Source organism: Esox lucius, chromosome 14, assembly GCF_011004845.1.
Source record: "Esox lucius isolate fEsoLuc1 chromosome 14, fEsoLuc1.pri, whole genome shotgun sequence".
NCBI lineage: Eukaryota > Metazoa > Chordata > Actinopteri > Esociformes > Esocidae > Esox > Esox lucius.
In genome coordinates this window covers 4025809-4040589 of record NC_047582.1, presented here as the reverse complement: position 1 = coordinate 4040589, position 14781 = coordinate 4025809, and the positions used below count along the sequence as shown (strand labels likewise).

General features: G+C 44.7%; 1 protein-coding gene across 1 annotated transcript in view; it reads left to right on the top strand.

Moving 5' to 3' along the window:
* Positions 1-13044, top strand: part of LOC106024628 (sphingosine 1-phosphate receptor 3) — a 28268-nt gene extending 15224 nt beyond the window's left edge. The window contains exon 2 of the mRNA XM_013136999.3: positions 11356-13044. Within this exon, the coding sequence (XP_012992453.2) occupies positions 11356-11848 (493 nt within the window). The 3' untranslated portion in view covers positions 11849-13044. The remainder of the gene's footprint in view (positions 1-11355) is intronic.
* Positions 13045-14781: the final 1737 nt, after the last annotated feature.

The following is a 14781-nucleotide window of genomic DNA, read 5'->3' as shown; positions in this document are numbered from 1 at the left end:
ACATTTCCCCCAAAGTCCATTGAACAATCAAAACCCCCCTTGTCCGTATCATGATCCATGCGACAAAATCATACAAAAGACTTATGCATATCCTGTTGTACCTGTGACAGATTTCTACCTTTAAAATAGGGAAAACATCTACCTTTGTCAGGGACCATCTATAATAGGGAACAACTCACTGTCCAAACAAACCATGATAGCCATCATAATGTAGATAATTAAGCATCATCACAAATACGCCGAAGTCCAATACTGGGATTGTCATTGTATAGAGTTTCCCACCTGTCTTGCGAGAAACAAACCTTCATACATATGAAATCACCATATCAGTTTATTTAGGAAAATCTTAGATTGTAAGGAAAGAAGTTAGTTTCCAATCAAGTGTCCTTCAGTTCTTGTCTTCAGTTTTCTTTTTCTTGCATCAGTGATGAAAGTTCCAAAATCAGTTATTGCAGTCAGTGTGATGTGGACCCAGCAAATTGCCTGGTTGTCCTAACAAGTCAGTGTAGGTGTGTAATGGAACAGTGAGTTTCCAACACTTCACTTAATCAAGATTAACACCACAACAGTGTCTTCCACTGTGTTGGGACCATGTGACCTTTCCAGTCAACTGGCCCGTGGTACTCTGACCTGTAGTTTGTGTAGTCCTTCAGGACTCAGGTGGATTCTCCTCATCTCGCTGTCAACGATTCATCTATAAATGGAGTGTGAAGCCAAGTGATCTGACCCTGGCATCGTTCTGCCATGTGAGTGGTCAGGAAAATTCGAAACAGATTCAACCAATGTGGTTGTAGAAGTCCTTCTTGAACATGTTGCTGGTGCTCACACACTCAGTTGTCTGTGTCCAGTCAGTGACGTGATGTATCATCAGAAAAGGGGTTGTGATGTCCTGATCTGTTGAAAGTATAACTGCAAAACAACGATTAGTGTGGTTCAACAGTCCATCGGACTTTCATCCACTGGGTATGGTTCCGTCAACTCCCAACAATGAAGACAATAGATCAGTCGTGGAAACTTGTGGATCTCAGAAGTTCCATCATAAGAGTGAAGTGTACACTCTATTCAGACAAGTTTCCATAAAAGTCTATGTCAAAGTTCCTTTCCCATCCAGAACTGGCTTGGTTGTTTTATGACTCCTTGTGCTATATTAATGCCCGATAGCAGCTAGCAGTGGAATCAAATTGTCAGACTTGACTTTGCTTAGCCAAATCAGAAATGGTTAGATCTATACTATTCAACCATTAAAATGTTAGACCTTACATCAAACAAAACAATTTCCCAAATAAACCAATTAAAAACATCCTGTAAATGGAAAATGTAAAACATAACAGATGCCAAATGCTCCGTTTATAACTATGCAAACAGGAAAAAACTATTTTTTTTTCACAAAACTCCTTATAAATACCAATTTGATTTGCCTTGAGCCCTAAGCTCAACTCTTTCCAATCATAATCAATTATCATATCATACATCCCCCCTGCCTTCACTTCATTAAGTCAACGGAAAATGACACCATGAGTGAATGCAGAACAATGACAAATAAGGCTACAGGAGGCGCCATCCTGAACCCACACTGGCCATCTTTTCAGGACAGACATGAAAAATAGAGAATTGGTAGTAGGGATGGATCTATAATCCATTCGATAAGGAGTTGCATCCTGTATATTCATCAAAACAAAGTGAACAAGTTAAAAAACACGAACATTCACTAATACAAAGACATCAATGTGCAACACGGTCGCTTGTACGAAGGAATTATAAACCATATAACCCATTAACAAATTTTACCACATAGCTATACAGCTCTCAAATTTGTCTTTGCCACAGTACCATCACACAGGTCTGTGAAATTGGCTATCATGCATTTATAATATCCTGTAGTTTCTTGGCACATGCTTAACTAAATTGTTTGGCCCCCAAGGGTAAGCTGCGCAACTATATTGTAGGAGTGAATAAAAACCCAGCCCATGTGGAGTGATTTACCTGTTGCAACCACCAGGGCAATTGTATTAGCATAGCTACAGCATACAAATTTAGCTTTTTTACAGGCAACAGCCAAACTACCACATGGCAGACACAAAGTATCTTGATTAACCTCCTAAATTTTAGGGAATTCGCAAAGTTAGATACATTTTTATTCCAAATAGTGGCGGTCAGCCAAACCCTAAATCGCAACTTTATGCTTATCTTTGTTCTATAATCAACAATGGGGGATGACTGTAGGTCTCTACCCTCACTTCAGTTGGTTTCAAAATCATAACTTTCAACATTAAAGCTATTGATTGGAAAATATATTTAACTTTCACTTCATGTTTTTTTTTATTTTTCTCAAAACTGAATATGCTTGTGTTGATAAAATTACCATAGATGAGACCAGACTGAACACTCAAATTTAACCCTTAGTAATAGGCTACTCTGATGTAAGGGGAAAGGTTGCTACTCTGAGCTCCACCCATTTATGGTAATGCATTAAAAAGGCCAAATGTTTGTTTATGGTCCACAGACTATCCTATCAATTTAGCCAACATCCTTTGTTAACTGGAGATTTTGATTTAGTGTCCAACCCATCTAATATTTTCACAGTTTGTAAAAATGTGATCTATACAACAACTCAACATTAGGGTGGAAATTAAGAAACTCTTAAGAATGGCAATCCAGACAGAAAACAGATGTATGACGTCACTAAAATCAAGGTACAATAAGTAATCCAAAGGAAACTCAATGTAGACCTTAAACACTGTTACATCAAAACTCTATTTGTTCATTAGTCAGTTTACCATTTTTAGAATTTGAACTCCATAACAAGTATCAGGTGTTGGTTTTAAAACAAGCATTATCCCAGTTATTGTTGGTAAATACTAATAAGAGAAACTATATTATTTAACCAAACTCAATTCAGCATTTTAAAATAGGTCATTTAATTTTGTGTGGAGTAAACTCGCTTTAACTGTATTACCATTTTTTTTAGGCTATGACTATTTTGGATTCAATTCAGTCCTCATGGGACACAGCGTGTCTCCTTAATGTTAGACTATCCCCATGTGGATTCTTCATTCTACCACTTATACAATATATAAGGAGAGCGAAAGCACAATATCTGTAACCTTTTGCTAAGACAACCATGAGGACTATTTTACCCAGATTAGAAAATGATTGTACCAAATTCTAATTCATCACTAGGTTTCAGGCGTACCCACTTGCGCTAGCGAACAGCTCAGCAAGCAACAGACAAGTACCACGTGGTGGGCCTTGATTAGGCCTACCTACATTGTCGTGAGACCCCCCTTGAGGCCTTACGGATTTAAACATTATCATCAACGCAGTAAATACGTTCTGACTCAAAATTACATAAGTACACATGACAAAGCACAACAAAACAGGTTATTTCTTGAATACATATTAAACATGTTCAAGCATGACAGAACAAAACAGGCTATTTCGAATGCCTATTAAACATGCTATATAACATTCAATTGCTTCCAAACTACATGTAATATTTAATTAAATAAGCTTGGCTATTACGAGGAGGTGATCAGGTTTTCCTTGATAAGTTCCAGCTTCATTTAATGATTAAGTACGATACATTTTTAGGAAATAAACATTTAAGAACTCTGAATCAATGATTATGAAAGCTCACGTCAGTTCCTAGTATTGTCCATGATTCCAGGATCCCATAAGAGAGACTCCATCTTGAGACTACTCTCGGTCAGCCAGGTGGTCAAACAGAATGAATCTTCGTCCATTTCGATTGTCTCCTTTTGCGCCTTTCGACTTTTGTCCTTTCTCGGCCATCTTAACTTTCCTCTGTCTTCTCTCTTCGTCTGTACCACACTCTCCATCTGTCCATATACAACTTCCTCGGAATCCATCTTGTTTAGCCGGAAAACGTTATTTTTCTTTCTGCCCATTTCCAGTCCAGGCATCGTTGTTAATGATCCTTTTCGTTCTTGATGGTATCCTATTCGCGCCTTGCTTTTTAAACATAAACGCATCATGCAGGTTAGAGGCTGCAGTCCTCTTGTTGTATTTGTACAACTGGACGGCATTATATTTTTACTTGTACAAGTCACTGTATAATTGCCGAAAAATACAATATCACACACTAATCCCGAAAAGGAAAATGGAGTGTCATCATACTATGGCAACATGGAATACAGTTCAGCACTGAAGCACACCGGTCAACGCCCCAACAAATTGAGACAGACTGTCCGCACCCGCAGACAGATTCCACGCAATAAAAATCACGGCCTAGTCGGGTCGTCATAGGGCTTCTTTGGGCAAACTAACGCTTTTTTGCAATCTTGACAGTTCGTTCTATGGCGTAGTTTTACGACTCACTGTTCAGTTGTCTTCAGCAACCAGTAACCGGGAAAACAACTTCTTCCTCATGATTGCAAATCGAGCCCCTAAGCTCTCCAACCGAAGTTCAGCAGAATTGTTAAAACATATCCATCCGGGTCACGGCACCATCATGTTAGAAATCGGCCGTTTCGTATAGTGGTTGTAATAATTAGCATACCCGTTTGTCAAGGGAGAGAGAAAGTATATTATTTATTGCAGCATTAGAAAGTCTTGTTCATGAGGTTACGGACCTGGTCTTCCTTACACAACCTCAATCTCATCTCAGTCAATCTCTTCTCACTGTAATGTTGGTTACCAGCTAGCCTATACATTAAGGGCGTTTCTAACTTTTTAGAAGTCAACCCCCATGCCATATGGCCATCGTAAACATTCCTGTCATTAGAGCGCTACCTACTGAGAGATAATCTAAACAGAGAGGTTTCTGTTGTTCTCATTATCTAGGCACATTCACTTCCAATGAAACGTACATTCATATTGTAATTGTTAATGCTCAGATTCTACTGGAGTAACCACCAAACCACACTATGGCGCAGTTGGTCAGAATGCTCTCGATTGTGCAGCAGTAGAAGTTCACAAGGATTTTGGAAGACAGGGGGGCCTTCTTCAGCCTCCTTAAGAAGTACTGGCACTGCTGTGCCTTTTTGACCAGGGCTGAGGTGTTGAGGGACCAGGAAAGGTCCTCAGGGATTTGAAACTGGATTGCAGTGCACACCTTTGGCCAATCAAGAGTTGAGTAGTGATGTGACGAGTGGTTGTCAAATGTTATTTCTCTTATCTCAAAACATTCTTTTAAACAACTGACAGGTAACACTGAAAGTGAAGATGGCAGCAAAGGATAATTATGAGCTCAAACGGAAGCGCAACTTTTTACCTCAGTGGAAAAAATAATTTACCTGGGTTGACTTTTATGGAACTCAGACGCACTCTGTCGTAAGTTCCCGGTTAAAGCAGACAAAAGTGGGTCTTTTTACACAGGCACCGACAACTTTCGAAAACAATCCCTGACCAGACATGTTAATAGCAGACAGCACCTTGTCTACATGACAGCTAAGCGGGTGGCTGAGAATCCATCTTCCGGGCCCTTGACCGCGCTGGTCAGGAATTTAAATGCAGATGCCCATTGTGCCATTGCACGACTTATAACAACGGCATATCACGTAACTAAGACGGACCCGCCAGTCGCCTCACCCCGGGCTGTTGAACTTCAGCAGAAGATGGTGTCGACCTGGGTAGTCAATTCATTTTGACGGAATGTATAATATTTTTTATTGAGCGAGGATTCTGCACCAATTGGAGGAGTAGCCTGTCTGTAGAAATGGTATGGAGACTATTATATATTAGCATTGAAGGACCAGAGACAGATAGAGTTGTGCAGAGATGGTTGTCAACAGGAGTGCATGTCATGTTTGAGGTCTTAGTTTTTGTTTTAAAAGTAAATGGTTTTGTTGACTATTACCTTTAAAAAAAAAACATTTAAAATGTGATTTAAAAAATGTATATCCAGGATGTATGTAATAAACAATAAAACATGTTAACAGAATTACAAAACTTAAGAGTCTGTGGTTTTATTGTAACACTGATAAATTACAACTTTTGGAGGTAGAAAGTAAACATTTTGGAGGGCACAGGAAAAATTGTCTTGGGGCCAGTAAGTTTCAAACCTACTGGCCCAGTGGGGCCAGTGGCAAAAAAGTTTAACAGTGAGCCGTGACTGCAGCCTTTAGACTTCCTGTAATCCACAATGAGCTCCTTGTTTTTTTTGCATTTACATCCAGGTTGTTATCAACGCACCATGCCACCAGGCACTTGACCTCCAGCCTGTAGGCTGATTCGTCATTGTCACTGATCAGGCCTCCCACTGTGGTGTCATCTGCAAACTTGACGATGATGTTGTAGCTGTTTACAGGAACGCAGCTTTGGAAGAAGAGGGAGTACAGAAGGGGGCTCAGCACACAGTGTTCAGTATCAGGGTAGAGGAGGGGAAGTTTTCTAACCTGTCAGACTGGGGTTTGTTGTCCAAAGTCCAGTTACAGAGACAAGGGCTGATCCCTAGGTCATAGAGTTTGTTGACCAGCCTAGAGGGGATGACCATGTTGAATGCTGATCTAAAGTCTATGAACAGCATTCTTACATGTGTTGGTTTTGTCCATGTGGGTCAGGGCAGAGTGGAAAGCTGTAGAGATGGCGTCCTCTGTAGACCTGTTCGACTGGTAGGCAAACTGGTAGGGATCCAGTGTTGGGGGCAGGCAGGACTTGAGGTGGGCCAGAACTAGTCTTTGTAAGCACTTCATGATTTTGGGGGTGAGTGCAACAGGTCAAAAGTAATTCAGACAGGACGCAAACAACTTCTTTGGCACTAGCACAATGGTTGCGGTCTTGAAGCACATGGGGACCACTGCCTTGGCTAGTGGTTGAAAATGTCAGTGAAGACCTCGGCCAGCATCCTATGGACATGCTGTGAGCACATACCCGGGGATGCCATCAGGACCAGCAGCCTTGCGTGCATTCACCCTGCTCAGTGCAGACAACACATCTGCGGTGGATAGGCTGGGGGGGGCATCCAGGGGGAGTTTAATGGCTGGTTCTTTGTTGTCCCTGTCGAAACGAGCTTAGAACCTGTTTATCTCGTGGGTGATGAAGACCTCGCTCGGTGTGGGGGTGGGGTTATTTGGCCGGTAGTCTGTGATGGCTTGGATGCCCTGCCACATGTGTCAAGGATCAGAGTTGAAGTTCTCCTCGATCCGCAGTTTGTGATCATTTCTAGCCAACTTGATGCCCCTTTTCAGGTTTGTCCTGGATGAGCAGTAGCCCTCCAGGTCACAGGATCTGAACGCAGCGTTGCATGCCTTTAGTAGTTGTTGGACCTCACTGTTCATCCAAGGCTTCTGGTTGGGGAAGGTCTTTATTAGTATGTGGGTGATGACGTCATTGGTGAAGGTGTTGATGTAATCCAGAACAGAACAGACATATGTTCCAATGTCCATATAGATTTTATATCCATATAGAATTATATCGATTTATTGTTGTAGCAAAATAAAAGGTCAGTTTGACGAGTGCAATGCAGTGAATTCCAAAGGCAATACGTATGGGTCATGTTTGACCCACATGAAAACTTAGGGAAGTGATGCAAAAACTGTTTTACTTCAAAAATAAGAAATTAAACAACAAAACTGTGATGTTGGAACATAGCATAGCATAGCATAGCATAGCATCATCTTCCGCTTATCCGGGGCCGGGTCGCGGGGGCAGCAGTCTAAGCAGGGATGCCCAGACTTCCCTCTCCCCAGACACTTCCTCCAGCTCTTCCGGGGGGACACCGAGGCGTTCCCAGGCCAGCCGGGAGACATAGTCCCTCCAGCGTGTCCTAGGTCTTCCCCGGGGTCTCTTCCCGGTGGGACGGGACCGGAACACCTTCCCAGGAAGGCGTTCCGGAGGCATCCGAAACAGATGCCCAAGCCACCTCAGCTGACCCCTCTCGATGTGGAGGAGCAGCGGCTCTACTCTGAGCTCCTCCCGGGTGACCGAGCTTCTCACCTTATCTCTAAGGGATCGCCCAGCCACCCTGCGGAGAAAGCTCATTTCGGCCGCCTGTATCCGGGATCTTGTCCTTTCGGTCATGACCCAAAGCTCATGACCATAGGTGAGAGTAGGAACGTAGATTGACCGGTAAATCGAGAGCTTCGCCTTGCGGCTCAGCTCTTTCTTCACCACGACAGACCGATACATCGACCGCATTACTGCAGAAGCTGCACCGATCCGTCTGTCAATCTCCCGTTCCATCCTTCCCTCACTCGTGAACAGGACCCCTAGATACTTAAACTCCTCCACTTGAGGCAGGCACTCTCCACCAACCTGAAGTGGGCAAGCCACCCTTTTCCGACTGAGGACCATGGCCTCGGATTTGGAGGTACTGATTTTCATCCCCACCGCTTCACACTCGGCTGCAAACCGTCCAAGTGCATGCTGAAGGTCCTGGCTTGAAGGGGCCAACACGACAACATCATCCGCAAAGAGCAGAGACGAAATCGTGTGGTCCCCAAACCTGACACCCTCCGGCCCCTGGCTGCGCCTAGAAATTCTGTCCATAAAAATTACGAACAGAACCGGTGACAAAGGGCAGCCCTGCCGGAGTCCAACATGCACAGGGAACAAGTCTGACTTACTGCCGGCAATGCGGACCAAGCTCCTGCTTTGGTCGTACAGGGACCTGACAGCCCTTAGCAAAGGACCCAGGACCCCATATTCCCAAAGCACTCTCCACAGGATGCCGCGTGGGACACAGTCGAATGCCTTCTCCAAATCCACAAAACACATGTGGACTGGTTGGGCAAACTCCCATGAACCCTCCATCACCCTGTAGAGGGTATAGAGCTGGTCCAGTGTTCCACGGCCTGGACGAAAACCACACTGTTCCTCCTGAATCCGAGGTTCTACTATCGGCCGTATTCTCCTCTCCAGAACCCTGGCATAGACTTTCCCGGGGAGGCTGAGAAGTGTGATCCCCCTATAGTTGGAACACACCCTCCGGTCCCCCTTCTTAAAAAGAGGGACCACCACCCCGGTCTGCCATCCCAGAGGCACTGTCCCCGACTGCCACGCGATGTTGCACAGGCGTGTCAACCAAGACAGCCCCACAACATCCAGAGACTTGAGGTACTCAGGGTGGATCTCATCCACCCCCGGTGCCTTGCCACCGAGGAGTTTCTTAACCACCTCGTTGACTTCAGCCCGGGTGATGGACGAGTCCACCTCTGAGCCCTCATCCTCTGCTTCCTCAATTGAAGACGTGACGGCGGGATTGAGGAGATCCTCGAAGTACTCCTTCCACCGCCCGACGACATCCCCAGTTGAGGTCAACAGCTGCCCACCTCTACTGTATACAGCGTTGGTAGGGCACTGTTTCCCTCTCCTGAGGCGCCGGATGGTTTGCCAGAATCTCTTCGAGGCCAGCCAATAGTCCTTCTCCATGGCCTCACCGAACTCCTCCCAGGCCCGAGTTTTTGCCTCCACAACCACCCGGGCTGCAGTCCGCTTGGCCTGTCGGTACCCGTCAGCTGCCTCTGGAGTCCCACAAGCCAACCAGGCCTGATAGGACTCCTTCTTCAGCTTGACAGCATCCCTTACTTCCGGTGTCCACCACCGGGTTCGGGGATTGCCGCCTCGACAGGCACCGGAGACCTTACGGCCACAGCTCCGAGCGGCCGCTTCGACAATGGCGGTGGAGAACATGGTCCACTCGGACTCAATATCTCCAGCCTCCCTCGGGATCCAGTCAAAGCTCTGCCGGAGGTGGGAGTTAAAGATCTCTCTGACAGGAGACTCGGCCAGACGTTCCCAGCAGACCCTTACAGTACGCTTGGGCCTGCCGAGTCTGTCCAGCTTCCTCCCCCGCCATCGGATCCAACTCACAACCAGGTGGTGATCAGTTAACAGCTCCGCCCCTCTCTTCACCCGAGTGTCCAAGACATGTGGCCGCAGGTCAGATGAAACGACAACAAAGTCGATCATCGACCTGCGGCCTAGGGTGTCCTGGTGCCACGTGCACTGATGGACACCCTTATGCTTGAACATGGTGTTCGTAATGGACAAACTGTGACTAGCACAGAAGTCCAATAACTGAACACCGCTCGGGTTCAGATCAGGGGGGCCGTTCCTCCCAATCACGCCCCTCCAGGTGTCACTGTCGTTGCCCACGTGGGCGTTGAAGTCCCCCAGTAGAACGATAGAGTCCCCAGTCGGAGCACTTTCCAGCACCCCTCCCAGAGACTCCAAGAAGGTCGGGTACTCTGCACTGCCATTCGGCCCGTAGGCACAAACAACAGTGAGAGACCTATCCCTGACCCGTAGGCGCAGGGAAACGACCCTCTCGTTCACCGGGGTAAACTCCAACACATGGCGGCAGAGCTGGGGAGCTATAAGCAAACCCACACCAGCCCGCCGCCTCTCACCATGGGCAACTCCAGAGTGGTGAAGAGTCCATCCTCTCTCAAGGAGTGTGGTTCCAGAGCCCAAGCCGTGCGTAGAGGTGATCCCGACTACCTCTAGTCGGAACCTCTCAACCTCACGCACTAACTCAGGCTCCTTCCCCGCCAGCGAGGTGACATTCCACGTCCCTAGAGCTAGTTTCCGTGTCAGGGGATCGGGTTGTCTAGGCCCCCGCCTTCGACTGCCGCCCGATCCTCTCTGCACCGGCCCCTTATGGTCCCTCCTGTGGGTGGTGAGCCCACGGGAGGGCGGCCCCATGTCGCTCGTTCGGGCTGGGCCCGGCCAGGCCCCAATGTTGGAACATGTAAGACATTATTTAGCATATTAGATTATGAAATATTTGGGGGTGATCAATACAGCAAAAAACACATTGGAGCAGGTCATTTTGAGGTTTTAAAGAGGGCTAAAATCATAGGGTTAAAAGATTCAGAGAATCTGGAGTAATATTTGTATGCAAGGGACATGGGTGAAAACCATTCTACATTCAAAATTACAGCAATTAGCCTCCTCAGTTGCCAAACACTTATAGAGTGTTGAAGCAGTGATGTAACACAGTGGTAAACATGCTGCTGGTATCACGTTTCTGGTATCAAATTCAAAATGGTCATGTATTTTTCTAAAAACAATAACATTTCTCAGTTTCAACATTTGATATGCTGTATAGGGATAAATGTTTGCACATCGTTGCATTCTGTTTTTATTTGTATTTTACACAGTGGCCCAATTTTTTGGGAAACAGGGTTGTACATACAGAGGTCCTGTGTAGCTTTTTGTAGAGCATGGTGCTTGCAAGGCTGGTGCCCTGGCATGTTTTTGGCACATTTTCTAGTCCCTAATTTTTGTTTCTTGCCTTGTACAGTAAGGGTCACTTTACTAGACTGATTTAGACTATATTTCCATGGCAAGTTGTTTGTAGTCCAGGCTTATCTATGTCTGGGAAACAAACTTTTTGTGTATTTACATTTTTGTCTGCTTTCGTTTGACATGTTTCCAATTCGGTGTTCCCAGCAGCCGCAAGGTGACCAAACATTCAAACTCGGAGCACTCCATGACCCTCCTCCGCACTGTCATCATCGTGGTTGGCGTCTTCATCGCCTGCTGGACACCCATCTTCATCCTCCTCCTCATTGACGTAGCCTGTGAGCCCCGTCACTGTGCTATCCTCTACGAGGCGGACTACTTCATAGCCCTGGCCGTGCTCAACTCAGCCATGAACCCTGTCATTTATACCCTGGCCAGCAGGGAGATGAGGAGGGCCTTCTTAAGTCTGGTCTGTGGCTGTCTGATGAAGGGGAAGGTTTCCAGTGGTGGTGGTCCCAACAAGCCTAGCAACCTGGAGCAAAGCAGGAGCAAGTCCAGTAGCTCTGCCCATAATAATCAAAACCACCACAGGGCAGCTGAACAGGAAAAGGATGCTAGCCCTCAGATCACAGTTGCCCACATTTCCATCAAGAGCCCATCGTCATTGTGCGCAAATGGGGCTAATGTGGAAGAATGTTAATACTTTGCTGTGGGGCCATGAACCTCCACTCATTTTGAGTGAACGCAAGTTACTTTTAAGTGTGGTAACTTAAAATTATGGAGCATAGGATAAAAAGACATTGTAGGCCTATAACAGCTTTGGCCAAAAACTCCATGACCACAAACAAGCACTTGGCTCTTCCTTCCATTGAGGGTAATGGGCCCAGAAACTGTCAAGAGCAGATAAAGATTGTGTTGTTGAGATTGAAGTCTATATTTAAACCGATTTCTCATTTTCTGCACCTTTTAAAGGCAACTTTGCCACGTTCGTGGAGGCTGCATTCACACAGAACATTGTATATGTCTACTCAATTTGGAAAATACTGTTTAAATCAGCTGATCTTTCGTGGTTCAGATTAAATCTAGGATATTCACCCTGTACACTAGGCTGGGATATCAAACTGATAGGCATTTTACATGCATGGTAACTGTAACTCTTGAAGAAAGCTATACTGTAATAATTTCACTGTACATTATACAATGGTAGCATGTTTTTTTAAGTACTGTAAACTTTTGTATTTAACGAGATGATTTGCTAAACATTAAGCTACTACCTGTATTGAAGCATGATTTTACTGTTAACATAATGTCTATGAGCTCAAGGAAGCTTCCTGGTATAAGTGCTTGGTGTTATTTTGAGTTGGCAGGGCCCCCTCTGCTGGTTAGAAATAGGTATTTCAGGCAGTGTATGTATTAAAGCGATTGCCTGACAAGACAAACCTTACTAATAACCTGCCTCTGCCTTATGCTGGATAAGAAACTAACGTCTCTGAGCATTTGGCCCGGAGCAAGGAGTTTGGGTGCCAGGCAAATTAAAGCAACTTTCAGTTAATCTTTTCAGCTGACAATTGATCAAAACAGAAATAGAAATACTTAAAAACAATATAAGTTTCTCTGCACTGACAGAACATTAAATTATCATATCAGGTTTAATTTTAATGAAATAAATTAGAATATTAACAAAACCAGCTTGTCTAACAAATGTTACATTGCATTAGAGTTTGCTGCACCTTGATGTATGCTGCCTCAAGGGAGTCAGTCAAACTGCATGGAAAATCATATGCCAGCACAGAAGACATGAAATGGAGAAAAAAAAGAGCACACATTCACGGTTTTATTGCCAACAGTCATACAGAATGTACGTCATACATTCAAAGATTAAATCTGTAAACATTGTTTGGACTCATTTCATTGTTTTTATTTCTTTCTTTTTTTTTTTTACTTGTTCCAAAATGTGTTTTTGTGATCCTTCTGACAAAAATATTAATATTCAGAATTTAGAAACTAGAGAGAGAGAGAAAAGAAAAACATTGAATCTCAAGCTGCAACACTCAAGCAGTACTGCAAAACACAACTCCTAGAATGCATCCCAATTGGCATCCTATTCATATATATATACACACATATACATATATACACATATATACATACATAATATACAGTATCTCACAAAAGTGAGTACACCCTTCACATTTTTGTAAATATTTGAGTATGTGACAACATGTGAAGAAATGATACTTTGCTACAATGTAAAGTAGTGAGTGTACAGCTTGTATATATTTTGCTTTCCCCTCAAAATAACACAACACAAAGCCATTAATGTCTAATCCGCAGGCAACAAAAGTGAGTACACCCCTAAGTGAAAATGTCCAAATTGGGCCCAAATTGTCAATATTTTGTGTGGCCACCATCATTTTCCAGCACTGCTTTAACCCTTTTGGGCATGGAGTTCACCAGAGCTTCACAGGTTGCCACTGGAGTCCTCTTCCACTCCTCCATGACGACATCACGGAGCTGGTGGATGTTAGAGACCTTGTGCTCCTCCACCTTCCATTGAGGATGCTCCTTGTGGTCACCTTGGAGGTGTGTTTGTGGTCGTTATCATGTTGGAATACTGCCCTGCGACCCAGTCACCCGAAGGGAGGGGATCATGCTCTGTTTCAGTGTGTCACAGTACATGTTGGAATTCATGGTTCCCTCAATGAACTGTAGTTCCACAGTGCCAGCAGCACTCACGCAGCCCCAGACCATGACACTCCCACCACCATGCTTGACTGTAGGCAAGACACACTTGTCTTTGTACTCCTCACCAGGTTGCTGCCACACACGTCTGACAGAATCTGAGCCAAATACGTTTATCTTGGTCTCATCAAACCACAGGACATGGTTCCATTAATCCATGTCCTTAGTCAGCTTGTCTTCAGAAAACTGTTTGCAGACTTTATTGTGCATCATCTTTAGAAGAGGCTTCCTTCTGGGACGACAGCCATGCATACCAATTTGATGCAGTGTGCGGCTATGGTCTGAGCACTGACAGGCTGACCCCCACCACCCCTTCAACTTCTGGAGCAATGCTGGCAGCACTCATACGTCTATTTCCCAAAGACAACCTCTGGATATGACGCTGAGCATGTGCACTCAACATCTTTGGTCGACTATGGCAAGGCCTGTTCTGAGTGGAACCTGTCCTGTTAAACCGCTGTATGGTCTTGGCCACCGTGCTGCAGCTCAGTTTCAGGGTCTTGCCAATCTTCTTATAGCCTAGGCCATCTTTATGTAGAGCAACCATGTTGAACTTCCAGTGACCAGTATGAGGGAGATAACACCAAATTTAACAAACCTGCTCCCCATTCACACCTGAGATCTTGTAACACTAACAAGTCACATGACACCAGGGAGGGAAAATGGCTAATTGGGCCCAATTTGGACATTTTCACTTAGGGGTGTACTCACCTTTGTTGCCAGCGATTTAGACATTAATGGCTGTGTGTTGAGTTATTTTGAGGGGACAGCAAATGTACACTGTTATACAAGCTATATACTCACTACTTTACATTGTAGCAAAGTGTCATTTCTTCAATGTTGTCACATGAAAAGATATTCTCAAATATTTACAAAAATGAGAGGGGTGTA